This window comes from Thalassophryne amazonica, chromosome 17 (genome assembly GCF_902500255.1).
Source record: "Thalassophryne amazonica chromosome 17, fThaAma1.1, whole genome shotgun sequence".
Classification (NCBI taxonomy): domain Eukaryota; kingdom Metazoa; phylum Chordata; class Actinopteri; order Batrachoidiformes; family Batrachoididae; genus Thalassophryne; species Thalassophryne amazonica.
The window spans coordinates 65,394,825-65,417,520 of record NC_047119.1 but is presented as its reverse complement, the minus strand read 5'-3'; the positions used below and the strand labels follow the sequence as shown (position 1 = coordinate 65,417,520).

General features: G+C 43.0%; 1 protein-coding gene across 2 annotated transcripts in view; it reads right to left on the bottom strand.

Moving 5' to 3' along the window:
* Window positions 1-22,696, bottom strand: part of nrg1 (neuregulin 1) — a 156,516-nt gene that overhangs the window by 71,946 nt on the left and 61,874 nt on the right. For both annotated transcript variants that reach the window (XM_034191611.1, XM_034191612.1), the window contains exons 4-5: window positions 14,812-14,870; window positions 2,213-2,236 (exon numbers count right to left, since the gene is read on the bottom strand). In XM_034191611.1, the coding sequence (XP_034047502.1) occupies window positions 2,213-2,236; window positions 14,812-14,870 (83 nt within the window). The remainder of the gene's footprint in view (window positions 1-2,212; window positions 2,237-14,811; window positions 14,871-22,696) is intronic.

Below are 22,696 nucleotides of genomic sequence, written 5' to 3'. Positions count from 1 at the left end.
TTTAAAGGTTATTGTGTTTCAAATATAAACTTAAGTGTCCCCCTTCCACTTGTCTTTTTTTCTTTGTTTTTTTTTTTAGATTGATTGAAAGAACTGTTGATAAATAGAAGAACACAGCAAACTAATATAAAGTTAATGATTAATATTTCTGTGACAGACTGCCGTCCTGTCCTGGGTGCACCCCGCCTCGCCCTCATACTGCTGGGATAGGCTCCAGCCCCCAGCGACCCTTAATTGGACTAAGCGGTTGAACTGTGTGTGTGTGTGTGTGTGTGTGTGTGCGTGCGTGATTAATATTTTTAGCTATGTTCTGCATGTGATAACTACTGTGACTGGGATCAGAGGCTGTTAATACCAAGACAAGCTGATGCTTTTAGTTACAGTGCACCTGAAAAGTATTCACAGCGCTTTATTATTTTTTACCACATTTTGTTTTGATACAGTCTTTTTCCAAAATAGAGTAAATTCATTTTTCCCCTCAAAATGTTACTCACAACACTCCATAATGACAACATGAAAAAAAGGTTTGTTTTTTATTTTTGCTAATTTATTAAAAATAAAAACCTAAGAACTCACATGTACCTAAGTATTCACACCCTTTGCTCAATACTTTGTTGATGCACCCTTGGCAGCAATTGCAGCCTCAAGTCTACTTGAATATGATGCCACAACTTGGTGCACCTATCTTTGGGTAGTTTTGTCCATTCCTCTTTCCTGCACCTCTCCAGCTCCATCAGGTTGGATGGGGAGTGTCAGTGCACAGCCATTTTCAGATCTCTCCACAGATGTTCAATCGGATTCAGGTCTGGGCTCTGGCTGGGCCACTCAAGAACATTCACAGAGTTGTCCTGAAGCCACTCCTTTGATATCTTGGCTGTGTGCTTAGGGTCATTGTCCTGCTAAAAGATGAACCGTCACCCCAGTCTGAGGTCAAGACCCCTCTAGAGCAGGTTTTCATCCAGGATGTCTCTGTACATTGCTGCGTTCATCTTTCCCTCAATCCTGACTAATCTCCCAGTTCCTGCTGCTGAAAAACATCTCCACAGCATGATGCTGCCACCACCATGCTTCACTGTAGCAATGGTGCCTGGTTTCCTCCAAACATGATGCCTGGCATTCACACAAAGAGTTCAATCTTTTTGTCTCATCAGACCAGAGAATTTTGTTTCTCATGCTCTGAGAGTCCTTCAGGTGCTTTTTGTCAAACTCCAGGTGGGCTGCCATGTGTCTTTTACTAAGGAGTGGCTTCTGTCTTGCCACTCTACCATACAGGACTAATTGGTTGATTGCTGCAGAGATGGTTGTCCTTCTAGAAGGTTCTCTTCTCTCCACAGAGGAATGCAGGGGCTCTGACAGAGTGACCATCGGGTTCTTGGTCACCTCCCCGACTAAGGCCGTTCTCCCCAATTGTTCAGTTTAGAGCAGGGGTGGGCAATCATGTGCCATAAAGGGCAGAGACACTGCAGGTTTTCCGTGCAACCAGTCACCTCAGCAGGTGATTTCATTAATGATCAGGTGTCTCAGCAGGTGATTTCATTGACAACCAGGTGTTTATGTTCAGAGGAGAAGCTCATCAGCAATCCACCTGCTGAGGTGAATGGTTGCATGGAAAACCTGCAGTGGCTCGGCCCTCGATGCCCACCCCTGGTTTAGAGGGTTGGCCAGCTCTAGGAATATATATATATATATATATATATATATATATATATATGAGGGAAAAAAAATAATTTAATCCATTTTGGAATAAGGCTGTAACATAACAAAATGTGTAAAAAGTGAAGTGCTGTGAATACTTTCTGGATGCACGGTATGGTGGCAGCAATAACAGGATGCCAGAGAGGCGACATTAGTTTTGTGAGATCATGCTCTATAATTTAATGCAACAGAAAATGCAAAGAGGGTGTGCTGAAGGGATGTGAACATACACAGTGGAACAAAGGTACAGCCACTGTAGTTGCTGCTCTGATCAATCAGCAGCAATGACAATTAAAACTAAACCACAATGTCACATGTGCCACATTTCACACACATACAAACAGATGCATTGGGTGAAATAGGGTCATGTTGTTATTTTTTATTACTAATGAGATTTTATTTGTGCTGATTCTTAGGGCTGTACTGTCCCTTAATCTGGCAACAGAAAATGAGCTGTAGCAGAAGGTTTCATTTTACAAGCTCACTGGGAAAACAAGGGGAAAAGAACAGTGCATACCCATAAATTCAATCCCAAGATGTTCTGCCAGTGCAGAAAGTTGACAAAAAGAAAGAAAGTTGGAATTTTTTAGATGGGGTCATACTGAAAATGTTAGTGTATCTCACACAATACTTTAGTGAACAATGCAATGTGATCCAATGGTCAGTGTACCATCCAGTCATTCAGTTTTATTCCAATGAACCTTGAAAACAAAGAACAGAAAAATGAATCAATACATCATTTTTCTGTTTTCTTTATTAAATTTCCCAAAAACCAAGTTTAATGTTCTATAAAATAAATATATGACATGGTCTCTTTATTCTTTTTAAATCCCAGATATATATATTTTTAAACTACTTTCAAATAGATGGCAAAATATTACTACGAGGTCTATTAGAAAAGTATCCGACCTTATTATTTTTTTCAAAAACCATATGGATTTGAATCACGTGTGATTACATCAGACATGCTTGAACCCTCGTGGGCATGCGAGAGTTTTTTCACGCCTGTCGGTTACGTCATTCGCCTGTGGGCAGTCTTTGAGTGAGGAGTCGCCCACCCTCTCGTCGATTTTTTCATTGTTTAGGAATGGCTCAGAGACTGCTGCTTTGTTTGATAAAAATTTTTTCAAAACTAAGGCACAACTGAGTGGACACCATTCGATAAATTCAGCTGGTTTTCAGTAAAAATTTTAACGGCTGATGAGAGATTTTGGTCTGGTAGTGTCGCCGTAAGGACAGCCCATGGTGCCTGACGGCGATCTGCGCTTCGAGGCGGCAGCGTCTCGCCATTTCAAGTTGAAAACTTCCACATTTCAGGCTCTGTGGACCCAGTAAGTCGTCAGAGAACAGAAAACTTTCAGAAGAAGTCGGCATGAGGAGTTTACATTCCATTGTTAACCGATATTTTGTAATGAAAGAACGTGCGGGCAGAGTCGCATGTTGGGCTGGACCCGACCGTGGGGGGTCGCGACAGGAAAAACACCTCCGTTGGAAACCTTAACGGCAAGTTGGAACATGCCCAAGCTGTTAAACAATTTCTCAGTTACTCACTTGTTGAAAGCCATCAAAAGCCACCTGAATTTTACAAATGGTTTTCAACACGGAGGTGTTTTTCCTGTCGCGGCGCACACAGAGTCGTTTCCGTGTTGACTTGGCGAATTTGCGCGCACGTCTTTCATTAAAAAATGTCCTTAAACAGTGGAATGTCCGCATAAAGTCCTCATGCCGGCCTCTTCTGAATCTTCTCTGTTCTATCACGACGTCCTGGGTGAATTAAGCCTTAAATTAGGATGTTTTCAGCTCGAAACAGGCCGACGACGGCGCCTGGAAGCGCTGCAGGACGTCCCGCTCCGTGGGAAGTCCTTACAGCGACAGAAACACCCCATAATTTCTCATCAGCCATTAAACTTTTCACCGAAAACCAGCTTAATTTCTCGAATAGTGTCCACTTGGATATTCCTCACAGGTCCAGAAAAAATTTTGATAAAGCAACGCGCGCCATCTCGAGCAGCGTGTGAAACAAAGGAATTCAGCCGAGAGGGCTGGACCACATCTCACTCAAGGCCTGCCCACAGGGAAATGACGTCACCGACATGCGTGAAAAAACTCACGCATGCGCACGAAGGTTCAAGCATGACTGGTGTAATCGCACGTCATTCAAATCCATATAGTTAAAAAATAAATAAAAGTGTCAGTTTCTTATCTAATAGACCTCGTATATATATATATATATATATATATATATATATATATATATATATATATATATATATATAACATAAATACTTTAATAACTGGTGCTGAATGTTTGACGATCTATAGTATTATGGCCAAGTGGGCTCTGTGTACGTGTGTGCATGTGTATGGCTTCGATCACGGAGAAACTGGGGAGAGCTGACATTTGCTGTTTGGTATACTTTTGTATTTTGGGTCAAGGATGAACGCTGCAAAAATGAAAAGGATAGGAATAATATTTTTTGACAAATTTGCAATATTAGCTAACAACAGTGAGCAATGGATGTTGTGCTGTAAAGCACCATGGGAGTTCAGGGTTTTGGGGTTTTAAATGTTGCTATTGTGGTTCATGTTAGTTTCACAGTGTTATAGATTTATTGTGTTTTTGCAGTTCAGTTGGTTTACTCAGTTTAGTTAAGTGTCATGTTACCGTTACCCTGAGTGAAAAGTGTAGTGTTTTTGATGTACTCCACCACCTTCTCTATTTGTGGGTGTGTACAAGTAAAAGCACCTGCTTGTGGCAGAATGCAGAAAAGACTAAAAGTACCTGAGCATATAACTTCGATCACGGACAAACTGTGGAGAGCTGACATTTGCTGTTTGGCATGCTTATGAATTTTGGGTCCAAGATAAATGTCACCAAAATGGAACGTTGATAGGACTATTTGCTAACAACACTGAACAATGGACATTCATAATTACATTCTGGACTCACACACCATTCCAGTAGGGAGTGGTAAATCACCTATATATTAAAAGTGTGCGTGATTTTATTTAGTAAGTTCAATGTAAGTACATATAAATACGTATACATGTATTTACATAAGTATATGCACATTAAAAAATACATGGATGACACAAGAAAGTGAAAACCCTTATTTCCATTGTGGTCCATCTGAAAGCAAATGACAAAACAGAAGTAATCATTTTAACCAGGTTAGTCGCATTGAGTTTGAGATCTGTTTTACAAGGGAGACCTGGACAATCACAAAGTTTCCAATTCACCTAACCTGTATGTCTTTGGATGTGGAAGCAAGCCGGAGAATCCAGAGAGAACCCACGCAAACCCGGGGACACCCACAGAGAAAGGCCACAGGTGGGAATTGATGATCCCAAACACACATCAAAACTGGTTGTGGGTTGGATAAAGCAGGCTAACATTAAGCTTCTGGAATGGCCTTCCTAAAGCCCCAGTCTCAAACCCATTGAAAATTTGTGGACTATGCTTAAAATCCAGGTCCATGGCAGGAAATCAACAAATTTAAGTGAAATCTACCAATTCTGCCAAAAAGAGTTGTCAAATATCCAGCCAGAATTATGTCAGAAGCTTGATGATGGCTATCAAAAACATCTGGAGCCTGCATGATGTCATCCGTAGGTTTTCTATAGAGACTCAGTATAGCCGATATGAAGCCCATAGCTGGACATCGCCATTTTGGCAGCATTGACTGACTATGTCACCACAAATCCACAAATTGATATGGAAAGAGATAGATGCTTCTTGAAATTTCATTGAAGCAAGTGGCTTTGTCAGTCTGAAGGTGGAGGTGGAGCGTGGGTAGCTCCATTGTGTGATGAAAGAAGCCCATCTTCAAGTCTGAACCAGCTAAGAATGCAGGTTAACCTCACTTTGGTTTTTTATTAAATCATATTAAAAGTTACGAGCTACTTATTACTCCGCAATCATGTATTAACAGGACTTAATGAATGAGGCCACCAACAGCTGCTAAAAATGCTAACACCATTAGCATACATAACTTAAAATGATGAGAATTTCACACAGCGTGAATACTGTAGGAGAGACGTCTTAGATGATCTGTTAGGACATTTCACCAGTAAAAGCCGTATTATTTCAGGTACTCTCTACAACAGCTAGAAGCCACATCAAGCGGCCTCTGTGCTAAAGACACTATGAGAGTCAGACCATGTACGAGGGTAGGCTGAAACGTTCTAAGGCTCACCAAGAAGGAGAAATGCCATTTCAATAAAACTTGGCATGCATTAAACTCTTCTGATGACTAACTGTGTTTTTTTCTTCCAGGTTGTGAGGTAGTTTGTGGTTCATAGCCAAGTTTGAAATTTAGTGGTAGAGGGAAACTGCAAAAATAGACAAAATCTGGCATTGTGGTGTGATTAAGTACCTGCATAAGAAGGGGTTAAAGTCCAAGGACATTCATGCGATATGGTTGCTACATTAGGTGATGAAGCTCCCTCCATATCTACAGTGCAGAAGTGGGCAGCTGAATTTAAGAGGGGCAGAGAGAGTCTTGAAGACGACCCAAGGTCTGGGCGGCCTGCAACAGCCACAACCCAGAAAAACATTGTTCATGAAATGGTGATGGACAACAGACGATCAAGCTAGCAGATGCTGTGGGAATATCCCGTGAGAGAACTGAACACATTCTGCATGAAGAACTTGGAACGTCAAAGGTGTCAGCTCGGTGGGTGCCACGTCTTCTGACGCCTGATCAGAAACGCACCAGGCTAGTCATGTCGAAGGCAAACTTGACGCAATTTGAAGAGGATCCAGCCAATTACATGGAACGTTTTCTTACCCAGGATGAGTGTTTGGTTCATCACTTTGAACCAGAGACAAAAAACAATCAATGCAGTGGAAACACCCAAGGTCACCACCTCCAAAGAAGGCCAAGGTCGTTTCATCTGCGGGGAAGGTCATGGTTTCAGTTTTCTGGGATGCCAAGGGCATTGTGCTCGTGGGCTATCTTGAAAAGGGACAAACCATAAATGGACAGTACTATTCTAACCTACTGAGACAGTTATGCGAGGCTATCAAAAAGAAGCAACCGGGAAAGCTGACAAAAGGGGTGCTGTTCCATCAAGACAATGCCCCAGCTCACCGCCGGGTTCCATTCACTCTCTGCTGCAAGAACGCGAAAGTCGATCGCGTAGTCTGTTACCCTCATGAGGGAGCGCGCAGCCTTGCGCCCCGGAGCAGTGTGCTGAAAAACCTGTTTGAGAGCCTTGGTGAACGGCGGGAGAGAAGCACAGGGGGGAGATTGTTGGCTCCATTCCGCTGTTGCCCAAACAGCCGCTCGGCCGGAAAGTTGAGTGATCATATATGCTATCTTCGTTCTGTCTGTCGGGAACATGGGTGACATCAGCTCGAAGTGGAGCTCACACTGTGTAATAAATGGTCTGACGTCGCTGGATTCTCCAGAGAAACGTTCCGGTTGTGACAGTTGGTTGCAAACCACTGGAGCAGATGTGGGAATCGGAGTGGCTGCTGAGCCTGAGGACTGAGTTGCGCCAGGAGCTGATTCATCTGCGCGCTGACAGTGGACATGAAAGTGTCCTGGCGTTTAGCAAGTTCGCTAATACCAGAACTCAGCTTAGCGAGCTGGTCTTCCTGCTGCGCGAGTTGCTGGCTGTGGTGTCGTAACGCCAGCTGAAAGGGGTCTGAGCCTGCTGTGTCCATCGTTGGCCAGATTGATCTGACAGAAGGTTTGGTTTGGACACAAATACAAGACTCACAAACACAGCTCTGGTTGACAAACTTTAGTGGTGTGACAAGCAGTGGTCGGTACACGGGTTGACAGTCCAGAAAACACAGCAGCAGAATTATTAACATCAGGCTTTATCGTGGTCAGAACAAACGGGCAGGTGGTCGAAAACACTTTGAGGCAGGCAGGACTATGGAACATGAACGAGAGCTGGAAAGAAGGCACAGGGCGCATCAATCTGGCAAAGAAACAAAGCAGAATGAGCAGTATATATGCACCCCAGCGACGAGCTGCAAATTGAACACAGGTGAGCATGGAAAGCACTGGAAAGGGGGGCGTGACCAGGGAGAGAGAGAGACAGACACGCCCACCTGTAAAAGAGACAGAGAGACCCAAACAGAAAAGCATGCAACAAGGAGATAAACAAAAAAGAAGACAGCCTACACACAAAAACAGACTACAACCAAGAAATAAAAGCAGATCAAACACACCCCCTGACAGACACAAGAAACAAGAGGATGATGATGAAGAGAAGGATGCACAATGAAAAGCTCAGGCTCTCCATGGAAGTCACGAAAATTGTTGTGGGTTGCCTTGCTCTCTGCTGCTGCTCTCTGTCTCTCTTCTCATCTGCACAGGTGGTGTGCCTCAAGCTGATCCAGACACCTGCCGCTCATCTCAGCACCTGTATTTAAGCCCCGGTCAGATTCTGTCATGGTAGCCTGACCTCTCTGTCTACTAAGAGTTTGTGCGTTCCTATGCAGTGATTTTCCGAGCTCCCACACTCAATAGTTTGTGCGCTGCAACTTTTCCTGCAGCTTTTTCTGGGCTTCCAAGCTCAGCATCTTTTTCTCTGCCATTTCAGCTGTCAGCACGCTCATTGTATTTTTGGCTTCAGCTAAGAGACTATCTGCACTTCACGCATGTCATATGCTTTACGTTGAACTTGACTCTGCACTTGGAACTGGTACTGGGTTTGCATATTCTGCACACCACTCTCCTGTTTGCCTCCTCCTCTAGAACTCACATTGACAGCTTGCAGGTGGCCACCTGGCTCCCAGAACCACATCTCCACTGCTGCATCTCCTGGCGCTCATCCTCCACTCATCACTCTGGTGAACCACCGAACCACCTCAGCTGGCTCCTTTTGACATGGAGGAGCAGCGGCTCGACTCCGAGCTCCGCCCGAGTGACCGAGCTCCTCACCCTATCTCTAAGGGAGCACCCAGCCACCCTTCGGCTGGCCGCTCCCAGCTTCATCCTTATTATTTCTCCACAATGTTCAGCATATTGAATTGTCAAATATATCCTTTTCTGATTCATTCAACTCTCTTTTGTGTTCCCTGCATTTGAGTTCACTGTTCCACCTCAGTCCTAACCATAAGAGGAGTTTCTGGCCAGGTCATGGACCCAGCGGGAGCTGATCATATGCAGCAAGTTCTCAATGCCCAGGGAGAGAACCTCAGCAAACTCCAGCGGGCTGTGGATTCCATGGCAGATCACGTGAGCTCCCTTACAGATCATGTCAAACATTCCAACATTCGTCTCACAGACCTCTCCACATAGCTCCATCAGCTCATTGTCACATACGCACCATCTCCGTCTCCCTCTGTTCCTGCTCAGTTAATCACAGCCTCTTTTTCCACAGCGACAGCAGCTTCTGCTCCAGACACTTTTCTCTGTCACCCAGAACCATCCTCCAGTTGTGTTGATACTTGCTCCTCATTTATTATGCAGTGTTCTTTAGCTTTCCGTCAGTGTCCCACTCATCATGTATCTGAAGAAAGTAAAATTGCGTATGTCATCAATTTGCTCCAGGGGGCAATGACTCTCCCTTACTCCACTCTTTTTCATTATTTGTGAAACAATTCCATCTTATTTTTGATATTCAGGGAATCATAGAGAATCAATTCAGTTTTTTGTGATTCCTTCCTCCTCCTCTGTGGTTTTAGGCCATCCTTGGGTTATTAAACACAAGCCTGGTATCGATTGGCCAAAGGGGTCATGCCCAGTGGAGTGAAGCCTGCCTCAAGGGGTGCCTCCGTTCCTCGGTTCCTCCCAGTGTTTCAATCAAGGAGGTGGTCAGCTCACCACCCGATTTGTCCTTAGTTCCCCATGAATACCACAATCTTGGTGAGGTTTTTCAGCAAGGATCATGCACTCTCACTTCCTTCTCAGCGTTCCTACGAGTGTGCCATTGACTTACTTCTGGGAATCCCATTACCGTCAAGTAGGTTGTACAATCTCTCCCGCCTGGAACGTGAGTCAATGGAGACCTATATCTGGGACTCCATGGCTGCTAGGCTGATCCAGACCTCATCATCTCCCCTTGGGGCAGGGTTCTTTTTAGTTGGTAAGAACGATGGCACCCTGCACCCCTGCATTGATTTCCGGGGACTAAACACCATCAAGGTTCGTAATCATTATCCTCTACCCCTACTGGATTCGGCATTTAGTTTCTTGCATGGAATTAAACTTTATTCTCCAAATTGGACCTTCATAATGCTTACCATCTGGTACGTGTTCAGGAGGGGGATGAGTGGAACACGGCTTTTAACACGCCGGTGGGGCACTTCGAATACCTGGTCATGACCTTCGGCCTGACTAACGCGTCTGCCACCTTCCAGGCGTTGGTTAATTATGTGTTATGCAACTTGCTCAACTGGTTCATGCTTGTTTATTTGAACGACAGTTTGATTTTTTTCCCCAAATGCCCAGACTCACATTAAACACGTAGGTCTTGTTCTCCAGCGGTTACTTGAAAATTGCCTGTTTGTAAAAGCTGAGAAATGTGGATTTCATCTCAACACTGTTTCTTTTCTGAGTTTTATCATATCTCACAACCAAATCAAACTCGACTCCGCAAAGGTAAAAGCTGTCACCGACTGGCCAGTTCCATCCTCAGTTAAATAACCTCAGCAGTGTTTAGGATTTGCCAACTTCTACCGACGATTCCTCCTCAGGTTCAGTCAGGTCATAGACCCCCTCACAGCTCTCATTTCCACTAAAACACCTTTTCAGTGGACACCTCAGGCAGATTCTGCTTTCACGCTTCTCAAAAATAATTTCACCACAGCACCCATACTCACCCAGCCAGAGCCGGATTGCCAGCTCATAGTGGAAGTGGACACCTTGGATTCTGAAATAGGAGTGAGATTATCCCAGAGATCGGAGGGTGGTGACCGGATCCATCCATGCGCCTTCATTTCTATACATCTCTCTCCCGCTGAGAAGAACAATGACGTGGGTAACTGGGAACTCCTGACAGTTAGGGAGGCTCTGGCAGAGTGGGAGTGGAGACATTGGCTGGAGTGGGCCGCAGTTCCATTCATTGTCTGGACTGATCATCGCAACCTGGAGTACCTTCAGTTCGCCAAAAGACTTAACTCCTGTCAAGCCAGGTGGTCCCTGTTTTTTGGACTTTTTAATTTCAACATCCCATACCAACCCAGCAGCAAGAAAGGCAAATCAGATGCCCTTTCCAGACAATTCTCATCTTCCAAGGAGCCACAGTCCACTCAGGATACTACCATACCCCAATCCATGATTGTGGGGGCGCTCAACTGGGATGTCGAGAGAGTCATCCGGGAAACCCTCGACCACCATCCTGATCCATGTAGAGGGCCACCCGGTTGACTTTTCGTGCCACCAGAGGCGCTGTCCCAAGTCCTTCAATTCTGCCACTTGTCCAAGTTGGCTTGTCATCCTGGAGTACATCGGACCCTGGAACTCCTCCATCGCTGCTTCTGGTGGGCCACGGTCCAGGCAGACACGAGGGAGTTCATTCAAGCCTGTTCCATCTGTGCCAGGGGCAAGACGTCTCACGTCTGTTTGGACTTCATTACGGGATTGCCTCCATCCCAGGGTAACACAGTTGTCCCCATGATTGTGGATCGGACCAAGGACCCCAGTGTACTTCCCAGCTTTGGGGCAGTTTCTGTTTGGCACTTGGGGCCTCGGTCAGCCTATCGTCCGGGATTCCCCCACAAACCAACGGGTTGGCAGAATGGGCAAACACCAGTTGAAGCCTCCCTAGGCTACCAACATCCATTGTTTCCTTCACAAGATTCCGACATTGCCATTCCGTCCATACAGCTCCACCTCAGGAGGTGCCGTTGTGTGTGGAAGGCCACCCGTTCCGCCCGGCTGAGGACCAGGACCTAGACTTGGAGCCATATCAACCGGCACCGGAACCCGGCCCCCGATTACCAGCCCGGGCAGGAGGTGCGGCTTTCGTTGTGGAACATTTCTCTTCAAACTGACTCTCCCAAGTTGATGGCCAGGTACACTGGGCCATTTGTACTTGAGCAGGTGGTCATCCCCTCCACCGTTCGGCTCTGGCTACCCCGGTCTCTGTGGATACACCCGGTCTTCCGACTGAAACCAGTGCATAGCAGTTTGTTTTGTCCTCCAGCTCCTCCACCATCTCCTGCCCAGACAGTGGACGGCCACCCAGCCTGGACTGTATGCAAGATTCTGGACGTTCGTTGTTGGGGTCTGGGTTTCCAGTACCTGGCAGACTGGAAGGGCTATGGACCAGAAGAACACTCCTGGGTTAAGCAAGGCCTCATCCTGGACCCTTCCCTCATCCAGGACTTCTACAGAGAACATCCCAACCATCTCGGTAGGTCGCCTGGGGGCTCCCGTTGAGGGGGGGTACTGTTCTGGGTTGCCTTGGTCTCTGTTGCTGGTCTCTGTCTCTTTTCTCATCTGTGTTGAACTTGACTCTGCACTTGGAACTGGTACTGGGTTTATGTCCTCTGCATGCTACTTACCTGTTTGTCTCCTCCTCCAGAATTCATATCGACAGCTTGCAGGTGTCCACCTGGCTCCCGGGAACCACATCTCCACTGCTGCATCTCCTGGCACTCATCATCCACTCATCACTCTGGTTCCTATTGGGTTGCAGTTCCCTGGTTCCACCGCTGTGTGGGCTGTGTCTCCACTCTCCAGGTCTCATCTTTATTAGTTTTCCACAATGTTCAGCACATTGAGTTGTCAAATAAATCATTTTCTGATGATTCAACTCTCTTTTCTGCTCCCTGCGTTTGGGTTCACTGTTCCACTCTGGTCCTAACCGTAACACAAAGTGTTGCTATAAAATTTGTGACTGAGACTGAAAAACCAACCAGCAAAAGGTTCAAATATCACAGACAGTCTGATCTGAAGAACAAACCCTCATCAGTAGTGATAGGTGTAACAATTTTAATTAAACAACAAGAAAAAGGGTGATACAGTGAAGGAGTGCCAAAAACTGAAAGCGAGGTAAAACAGGGCAGAGTGAAGACAAAAATCTTCCTGGAGGTATAGCAACACTCAGACCTGGTACTTCTTTTAAACATTTCTATTCGTGCCCGCTATTGGTTGTACAAAGTCCAAGGAGGATCATTATAAGCAATCATATACACACCTACTGTATGTGTCTAGTATCTTCATCTCACAGCTTAGAACTGTTCATAAAACATAAATTGTTATTTTAGACAGGTGAATAAACAGACTGCTGTTATGTCTGTGGTTTATGTAGGAATGGTGTGGTATTTATATATTTATTCTATATAGTGCCACCATCTGACAGTTTAGTGGTGTTACATTTATGAGGGGTGAAACCAACATTTCACAACATTGCACCCAGTGAGTCAAAACTTCACACATTTCTCAGAATACAAAAAAGTGGAGAACCACACCCTACTTTTTCTGAGTCAGGCTCAAAACCTCTCCACTGTTCCTCATAGAAGACTAATGGCTAGAAACCACAGCTTTTAAAATACTTTTTGCCAGAGGCATACTGTGTTACTATTCCTTTTAGCGCCACCAACTGCAATTTTGAGGAATTAAACCTGAAACCTGAATTACTTTTATTCCAACTTGTATATCCTACATGGATTGGTAAAAGCAGCTGCCTTATATTACAGGCAGTATATGTGATTTGGCAGCCCTCACTTGTTGTTTGAGATGTCCAATCAGGAATATGAATCAGATCTGATGAGCTTGTAATTTAAAATTTATAAAAACAAAACAGCTATGAAAAATGTATTTCTATTTAAGGCAAATAACAACCAGAGAACTGACAATCATAAACATGATGAAAACCCAGCAGAAAAGCCTGTCTCCCATCGCCAGTGTCTGACACACAGTACTGTTGTAGTATTTTGAAAAAAGTGAGAATTTTTGTCAAATCTAAAAAAAAAATATCATGATGCTGTGACACATTGTGATCCACAGAAGTAAATAATCGGATGTGACCTGTGCAGAGAGGGTTCATATGTGTCTTTTATTTAAATTTTATAGACATTTGTGCATCTTGAAATAAATTGTTTCATCTTGAATATGGATTTGGCTGCTTAGTTATTTTAATGCCAGGTTAAAATGAAAGGTGAAATGTAAAATACAATGCAGATTATTTTCTGTTTTGGAGCACAGCGATTCCATTGACTGGAGCAGGCAGCAGAGCAATCAGTCTGTGTGTGCATATGTGTGTCATAGACTCACTATTTGTTGTCTTGTTTAAATCGACTCTACATATATAATATACATCCATGATCAAATGAATGGCACACTGCACTCTTCAGCAGAAGACAGTTGTCAGATGTTAACAGATGCATTTTAGCAATACTGTAATGTCTTTGTTATAACCACAGACTTTAAGATGTAAACTGCACACAAGGGGCCACAATGGAAACAACTGAATTTCACCATATTGTGTTACCCTGTATTTACATATATTGTATATGTTTATATTAATAAATTCAATCAGTGAATCAACTGCACACAGTACCATTGTGAACATGCCCAGTAGCCCCTGTGTCACAGGGGTGGTGGTCATTGTTACTTGTAATAAGCAGTGCCTTAGTGTATAATCCTGTATAATACTATGACATACGACATTAGAATAAAGTTGTGGGCAATCGGCCCGATTCCTCATGTTTGGAATTGGGACGTCACTCTGGGCCAGATATTGGCAATAGGAGACCAGTTTTATTCACCCACTATAAATAAAATAAAAAAACCTCAGTGAACTTTGTGAAAAAAGTTCTTTTGGTGGGGGTGGGGGGTTATAAAAGTACTTGGTTTGGGCAAAATGTTGCAATTCTATAACTATATTGTACAGAGAATCTTTTTTTATTTATTCATTGTCCTTTAATGTAATTACTGAAGTTAAAACTTAAAATTTAGCGTTTGTGCACTTGATGAATGGGATTCGCAGCATTTATTTTTATATTTGCAATGTAAAAGACAAATTTTTCAAACTTCTTCAACAAAACATGCAGCTTATAGAATAAAAAGAAATAAATGTTACCATGCAAACATGCAAAAACTTGTGCCACATCATTGTGATGTCAAAAGAAATGGTGCTTAGAGGAAGTACTGCTACACGAGCATGCTCCAGTCCGTGCACACACAGAAGAAGGATTAGACATACTGTAAAAGCTGGCCATTACATAGTTTTGGCAGCGATCACCAGTAAATTCATTTGGACACCTGAACGAGAAACAAAGAAAGAGAAGAGAGAAGGACAGTTTAGTTTGTATGAGCTGAAAAAGAACCACCACATTCATCACTGGTGTTAGCAGGAAGATCAAGAAAATGTTCTCAGACCCAGATACAGGACCACGCCGCGCTAACACACTGTTCTTCTGAAACGCGAGCAGCATGGCTGTAACAATTAAATATGAGGATCAATCTGCTAAAAACAAGAAAGCGTTTCAACATGTTGATCCGGACGTGTCGGTCAGCGTGTCTGTGAGGAGGCAGAGAACAACAGTGTTAGTGAGAACATGTTTAGCAAACATGAAAAGATGAATTTTAGGGGGGGAAACTGCAACATTGCAACATTTTGGACCCTAGCCTGGCCCAAACAAACAAACTCTCAGGATCCTGTCGTGGAACAATGTGCTGTGCAATGCAGCGCAGCATGTCATTGCTGCCTACCAGCCGGTGCAGCTGTCAGTTTCATGCCCAGTTCTCACCTTGTTTAAAATGCAATTTGCTTTATTTTTGCAAGTGTAGTCAGGTGCAGAACTGGTGTGCGTGTTCATATTATCATCACAAAAATAATCTAAAGTCTAGCACTCGCGCCTTGGGTGCACAACACTTGTACACCCTGTTTACCTGTATGATGCCATATTATTCCCAGTGTAAGGAAAAAGCCTCAAATATTCTCTCTCTTCTGCTCTCTCTCTCTCTCTCTCTCTCTCACACACACACACACACACACACACACACACACACACACAGACAATGGAAATGAATTAAAATAAGAGCAAACACATGGCAAAAAAAAATCTCTGAGTCCTTTATTGTTTGCAATGGTGATGGACAGGTTGACTGATGAGATCAGACAGGAGTCCCCATGGACTATGATGTTTGCAGATGATATTGTGATCAGAAGTGAGAGTAGAGAGCAGGTTGAGTCTAGCCTGGAGAGGCGGAGATATGCTCTGGAAAGAAGGGGAATGAAAGTCAGTAGGAACAGTAGGTACATGTGTGAATGAGAGGGAGCCTAGTGGAACAGTGTGGTTACAAGGAGTATTAATGGAGAAAGTAGATGAGTTTAAATATTTGGGGTCAACTGTTCAAAGTAATGGAGAGTGTGGTAGAGAGGTGAACAGAAGAGTGCAGGGTGGAGTGGGTGGAGAAAGGTGGCAGTCGTGATTTGTGACTGAAGAATATCAGGAAGAGTGAAGGGGAAAGTTTACAAGACAGTAGTGAGACCAGCTATGTTGTACAGCTTAGAGATGGTGGCTCTAACAAAAAGACAGGAGGCAGAGCTGAAGCTACAATTCTCTGTGGGAGTGACAAGGATGGACAGGATTAGGAATGAACATAACAGAGGGACAGCTCAGGTGGGATGGTTTGGAGACAAAGTCAGAGAGGCAAGACTGAGATGGTTTGGATGTGTGCAGAGGAGGGACCCAGGGTATATAGGGAGATGAATGATGAGGATTGTGCCACCAGGGAGGAGGAGAAGAGGGAGGCCAAAGAGGAGGTTTATGGATGTGGTGAGGGAGGACATGCAGGTGGATGGTGTGACAGAGGAAGATACAGAGGACAGGGTGAGATGGAAACGATTGATCTGCTGTGGTGACCCCTAACGGGAACAGCTGAAAGAAGAATGGCAAAAGCCACTCACCTGTCTGCATCACCTCAGGGAGCTTTGGTGTCTGCTGTCTGCTGGTGTGCTCTGGCAGGTTGGCATTAATCTGTTAACTCAGCAGAAATCCTTTCACTTGCATGCACTTTTTCAATACAACAGTACCTGACGCACTCTGATCTAAAAAAAAAAAAAAGGCCAAATAAACCCAACCCCTGTGCATGAAGCACCCAGCTGTGCACTCAGTTTATGCACACACAAGATGGTGAGAGAGAGTTGAACATACCCCATATGGATTTGTTTTCTGCAGTTCAAACTGTGCACTATTGATCCTAAAAGATAGGGCACAGGGTGTAAAGGGGACCTACGTTCCAGTTCCGGTTGAGTGCCAGTAACACAAGAGGTTTTATCTAAGTACAGTCTAAGTCATGTACTGCAAGTACATGTGGGGCTGCATGTGCAGCTCTACTTTACTATTTATGTACTATGTTGATTGCAAAGTGAGGTGAAGGGTGTAACAGGCTTGCAGTGGTGGGCACAGCTAATCCAAAAGTTAGCTTTGATAACGTTAATCCGCTAACTGAAAAGTTAACTTTTATAAAGCTAAACCAATAAACCCCTAAAAAAAATTTGCAGAAGTTACAGATAAAGGCTAAACTGATAACTTTCAGTATTGACTTCAGTACACGCAAGCTACTGACACAACAATGAGTCAGCGCTCCTGTCTCAGATTGGCCTTCTCTCAGCAAAAGAGACCTGGTGATCGGAGAGAAAGGAGAGAGAAGAGAGAAAAATGCTCTTCACACCATACATACCTGCTGGTCATATCACTGGAGTCTTGCACAGGCAGACAGTTTTGACTTATGGTTATAATTTTAAACAAACTAATTCTGGACAAGTTATTGAAATTAACATCATGTCTGTTGTTTTACAAAGTGAAAATATTACCTATATGTTTTACTTTTAAAGTAATGCACTATTTTTGAAGTTTTTTTTGCGTTTAGACACACATGCCACATTGCATTAGTACAGTTTTCAAATTTCCTTTTTTCACAAATGAAAAAATGGACATATTTACTAATACAGACTTATTTGTAAAACCCACCACACATTTCAGTAACTGTGTGTTATCCTGACCAGCCAACCACTGATGTCAGGAAACTAATGTACCCATAATGCAAGGCAGCATGTGCGTCTAAATGCTAAAACCTTCACAATTAGTGCATTACTTTAAAGAACTTAAAGAATTTAAAGAACATGGTCCCTGGGCTTGAAAATGACAACCTGTCAGGTGGGAACTAACAATGACACTTGAAGTTGTGCAGTGTGCTGCTTTTCAGTGGGTGGAAGACAGGGCTGAAGATGGGCAGTAATTATAGGTCATAAACATCAAAGTAATCCTTTAAACCTTTTTTTTTCCACATTATAGTGAGTAAAATTAGGGCTCACCGTGCACATGTGCACCACATAGGCCTGAGCGGGTCCCTGTTAGCCTTTTGACAGAGTATTACAGACACACAACAGTGCTCTGAAGTTAATCATGGCTACATTATGGATTATGGATTAGTTGTATAAGTGGCAAAGTTGTAGTACTTTAATTCCATGCACACTAAATGGGACAAATCATACATGCCTTCAAGGAACACGTGCATGAATAAATGTGAAAGTGCATGGGAAAGTATGGGAGTGCATTTATAGTCCAAACTCAAAAGTTAGTGGAACAAGAAATACGTCACACAGAGCACCAATCCCAGATCACACCTGCATCACAGGAAGTGATTCATCATCACATGGAGATTTTTCAGTCTTTCTCTTATGCATGTTCTGCAGTGCAAAAAGAAGGTTTACAGAGCCCAGGTACTGTATGTGCATGTGCATGTGTGTGTGTGTGTGTGTGTGCGTGCGTGCTACAAAAGTGAGCACTCGATATGCTATTGCGTGTGCAGAAGATACACTTCATTTGCAGCATTTGATTAATTCATGTGCACAAGATACAATTCTATCCCATGTGTTAATAAATTCATTTCCAAATTTAGTTTAATTCATAGACATGAGATACAGTTCACTCGCACTTGATTAATTCATGTCTACCTTTTGACTGTGTTCACATGTTTTGATTTATTCATTCCTGTGCTCTGATTAAGTCTTGGGTACATTATTTCCCACAGTTTGATGAATTTGTGCACGAGTTAACTGTACGTGCAGAAGCCTTTCTCCCAGAAGTATGAAGCTCACTGATGCTGCTTCAAGTACTCTCACTATCCTCATTAATTACCTTTCACTAACAGTAATCCCTTGCAAAGTAAGTGTTGTTGACATGTCTGGAATACTCGACCCCAAGCTAAAGTAAAGGTTCATTAAAGAGTCTCTATCTATAACTATCAGCAGGAACAAGTGCTTTAAGCAGGAGGTGGCTGAAATGAATGACTGCCCTTATGCACTGCCAAAATCATTTATTTATCTCGTGCACATAAATTAATCAAAATGCGCCACTGAATCTGGTGCACAAGCATTTCACTCACAGTGGAGTAAAGCACTGCCTTAATATGCATTTTTCTCTCACTGTGGCTGCCCCACGGCTCCATACATGTACAGAGTTATCAGGGATGCTGAAGCTGCTAAAGCATGATGTCTTTCCTTCTGTGTTTCTCACTACAGTTTCTTACCATGACTACTTTAATGTTTCTAACCACATTTCCTCACTGTTCCTCCAATGCTTCCCAGGAGGAACAGTACTAGCCAGGAAACCAGTATTAATACAATAACATGCTTTTGGAGGGCAGTATGCATTTTCAGAGGCCCGACGTTCATGCCCCGTCGCCCAAAATGACAGATATTCACCCGAGTTAGACGAGGGCGAATATCTGGACAGAGGGACTCAGAAAATGCATACTGCAAGACAAATGCATGTTATTTGCATTATTATCACTTTACTGAGACACACAACACGTAACACGTACATAAAAAGTTGGTTCACTTTCATTTTTGTCATGTCGACTGGCGCATGCTGCTCTCCAAATTCAGCAGTGCGTCCTCATCAAGCTGGCTGCTTTGGCAGCTGTTCGTTGTCGTACTATCCATGAGAAAATCATCCAGAATATCCATATTGGGACCAAAACACACTTCTCGCCTTTTTATCTTTTCCTTTGTGGACAGTTTTTTTTTCCTCTGCAGACAGTTCTTGGGCTGCGCGCTATGACGTCATTTGTTTACGCACAGCGGACGGGTATAGCCAGGTAGCGTCGACGTAAATCTACGCTACCGGCCTAGCAACGCCTCGGTAAAGTGATAATAATGATCAGTATGTCTGGTATTTATATTTGCAAAGTGTTTTTCTCTTTTTACTTTCACTTTTGATACTTTGTGTGCTTCCTACCCTGTGTGCTGCTATACAATGCTGGAACCTGCTGCTGGAACCTCAGTTTCCCTGAGGGAGTCTTAACAAGGGATTAATAAAGTTTTATCTAATCTAATCTATTCCTTCTTACTATGTTTCCCTGAAACACTTCCTTCCATGTTTACTACCATATGTCCTTTGTACTATGTTTCCCTAAAATACTTCTTTCCATGTATCCTACAATGTTTCCTTCGAACTATGTTTCCCTAAAATGCTTCCTTCCCTGTTTCCTACCATGTTTCCTTCGTAATGTTTCCCTAAAATAGTTCTTTCCATTTTCCTACCATAATTCCTTCTTACTATGTTTTCCCTAAAATGCTTCCTTCCATGTTTCCTACCTCAATTCATTCTTACTCTATTTCCCTAAAATACGTCCTTCCCTGTTTCCTACCATGATTCCTTCTTACTATGTTTTCCCTAAAATGCTTTGTTCCATGTTTCCTACCTCAATTACTTCTTACTCTATTTCCCTAAAATACTTCCTTCCCTGTTTCCTACCATGATTCCTTCTTACTCTATTTCCCTAAAATGCTTCCTTCCCTGCTTACTACCATGTTTCCTTCGTACTCTATTTCCCTAAAATACTTCCTTCCCTGTTTCCTACCATGATTCCTTCTTACTCTATTTCCCTAAAATACTTCCTTCCCTGCTTACTACCATGTTTCCTTCGTACTCTATTTCCCTAAAATGTTTCCTTCCCTGCTTCCTACCATGTTTCCTCCATGCTCTATTTCCCTAAAATGCTTCCTTCCCTGTTTCCTACCATGTTTCCTTTGTACTGTTTCCCTAAAATAATTATTTCCATCTTTTCCTACCATGATTCCTTCTTACTATGTTTTCCCTAAAATTCTTTGTTCCATGTTTCCTACCTCAATTACGTCTTACTCTATTTCCCTAAAATACGTCCTTCCCTGCTTCCTACCATGTTTCCTCCGTACTCTATTTCCCTAAAATGCTTCCTTCCCTGTTTCCTACCATGTTTCCTTCATACTCTATTTCCCTAAAATGCTTCCTTCCCTGTTTCCTACCATGTTTCCTTCATACTCTATTTCCCTAAAATGCTTCCTTCCCTGTTTGCTACCATGTTTCCTTTGTACTGTTTCCCTAAAATAATTCTTTCCATCTTTCCTACCATGATTCCTTCTTACTATGTTTTCCCTAAAATGCTTTGTTCCATGTTTCCTACCTCAATTACTTCTTACTCTATTTCCCTAAAATACTTCCTTCCCTGCTTCCTACCATGTTTCCTCCGTACTCTATTTCCCTAAAATGCTTCCTTCCCTGTTTCCTACCATGTTTCCTTCGTACTCTATTTCCCTAAAATACTTCCTTCCCTGTTTCCTACCATGTTTCCTCCGTACTCTATTTCCCTAAAATGCTTCCTTCCCTGTTTCCTACCATGTTTCCTTCGTACTCTATTTCCCTAAAATGCTTCCTTCCCTGTTTGCTACCATGTTTCCTTCGTACTGGTTCTCTAAAATAGTTATTTCCATCTTTCCTACCATGATTCCTTCTTACTATGTTTTCCCTAAAATGCTTTGTTCCATGTTTCCTACCTCAATTCCTTCTTACTCTATTTCCCTAAAATGCTTCCTTCCCTGCTTCCTACCATGTTTCCTCCGTACTCTATTTCCCTAAAATGCTTCCTTCCCTGTTTCCTACCTCAATTTCTTCTTACTCTATTTCCCTAAAATTCTTTCTTCCCTGTTTCCTACTATGTTTCCTTCGTACTGTTTCCCTAAAATAGTTCTTTCCATCTTTCCTACCATGATTCCTTCTTACTATGTTTTCCCTAAAATGCTTCCCCCCATGTTTCCTACCTCAATTCCTTCTTACTCTATTTCCCTAAAATGCTTCCTTCCCTGCTTCCTACCATGTTTCCTTCGTAATGTTTCCCTAAAATAGTTCTTTCCATTTTCCTACCATAATTCCTTCTTACTATGTTTTCCCTAAAATGCTTCCTTCCATGTTTCCTACCTCAATTCATTCTTACTCTATTTCCCTAAAATACGTCCTTCCCTGTTTCCTACCATGATTCCTTCTTACTATGTTTTCCCTAAAATGCTTTGTTCCATGTTTCCTACCTCAATTACTTCTTACTCTATTTCCCTAAAATACTTCCTTCCCTGTTTCCTACCATGATTCCTTCTTACTCTATTTCCCTAAAATGCTTCCTTCCCTGCTTACTACCATGTTTCCTTCGTACTCTATTTCCCTAAAATACTTCCTTCCCTGTTTCCTACCATGATTCCTTCTTACTCTATTTCCCTAAAATGCTTCCTTCCCTGCTTACTACCATGTTTCCTTCGTACTCTATTTCCCTAAAATGTTTCCTTCCCTGCTTCCTACCATGTTTCCTCCATGCTCTATTTCCCTAAAATGCTTCCTTCCCTGTTTCCTACCATGTTTCCTTTGTACTGTTTCCCTAAAATAATTATTTCCATCTTTTCCTACCATGATTCCTTCTTACTATGTTTTCCCTAAAATTCTTTGTTCCATGTTTCCTACCTCAATTACGTCTTACTCTATTTCCCTAAAATACGTCCTTCCCTGCTTCCTACCATGTTTCCTCCGTACTCTATTTCCCTAAAATGCTTCCTTCCCTGTTTCCTACCATGTTTCCTTCATACTCTATTTCCCTAAAATGCTTCCTTCCCTGTTTCCTACCATGTTTCCTTCATACTCTATTTCCCTAAAATGCTTCCTTCCCTGTTTGCTACCATGTTTTAACCAGATCGTTACTCTGGATGGCATTTCCCTGATCTCTAGTAATACTGTGAGAAATCTTGGAGTTATTTTTGATCAGGATATGTCATT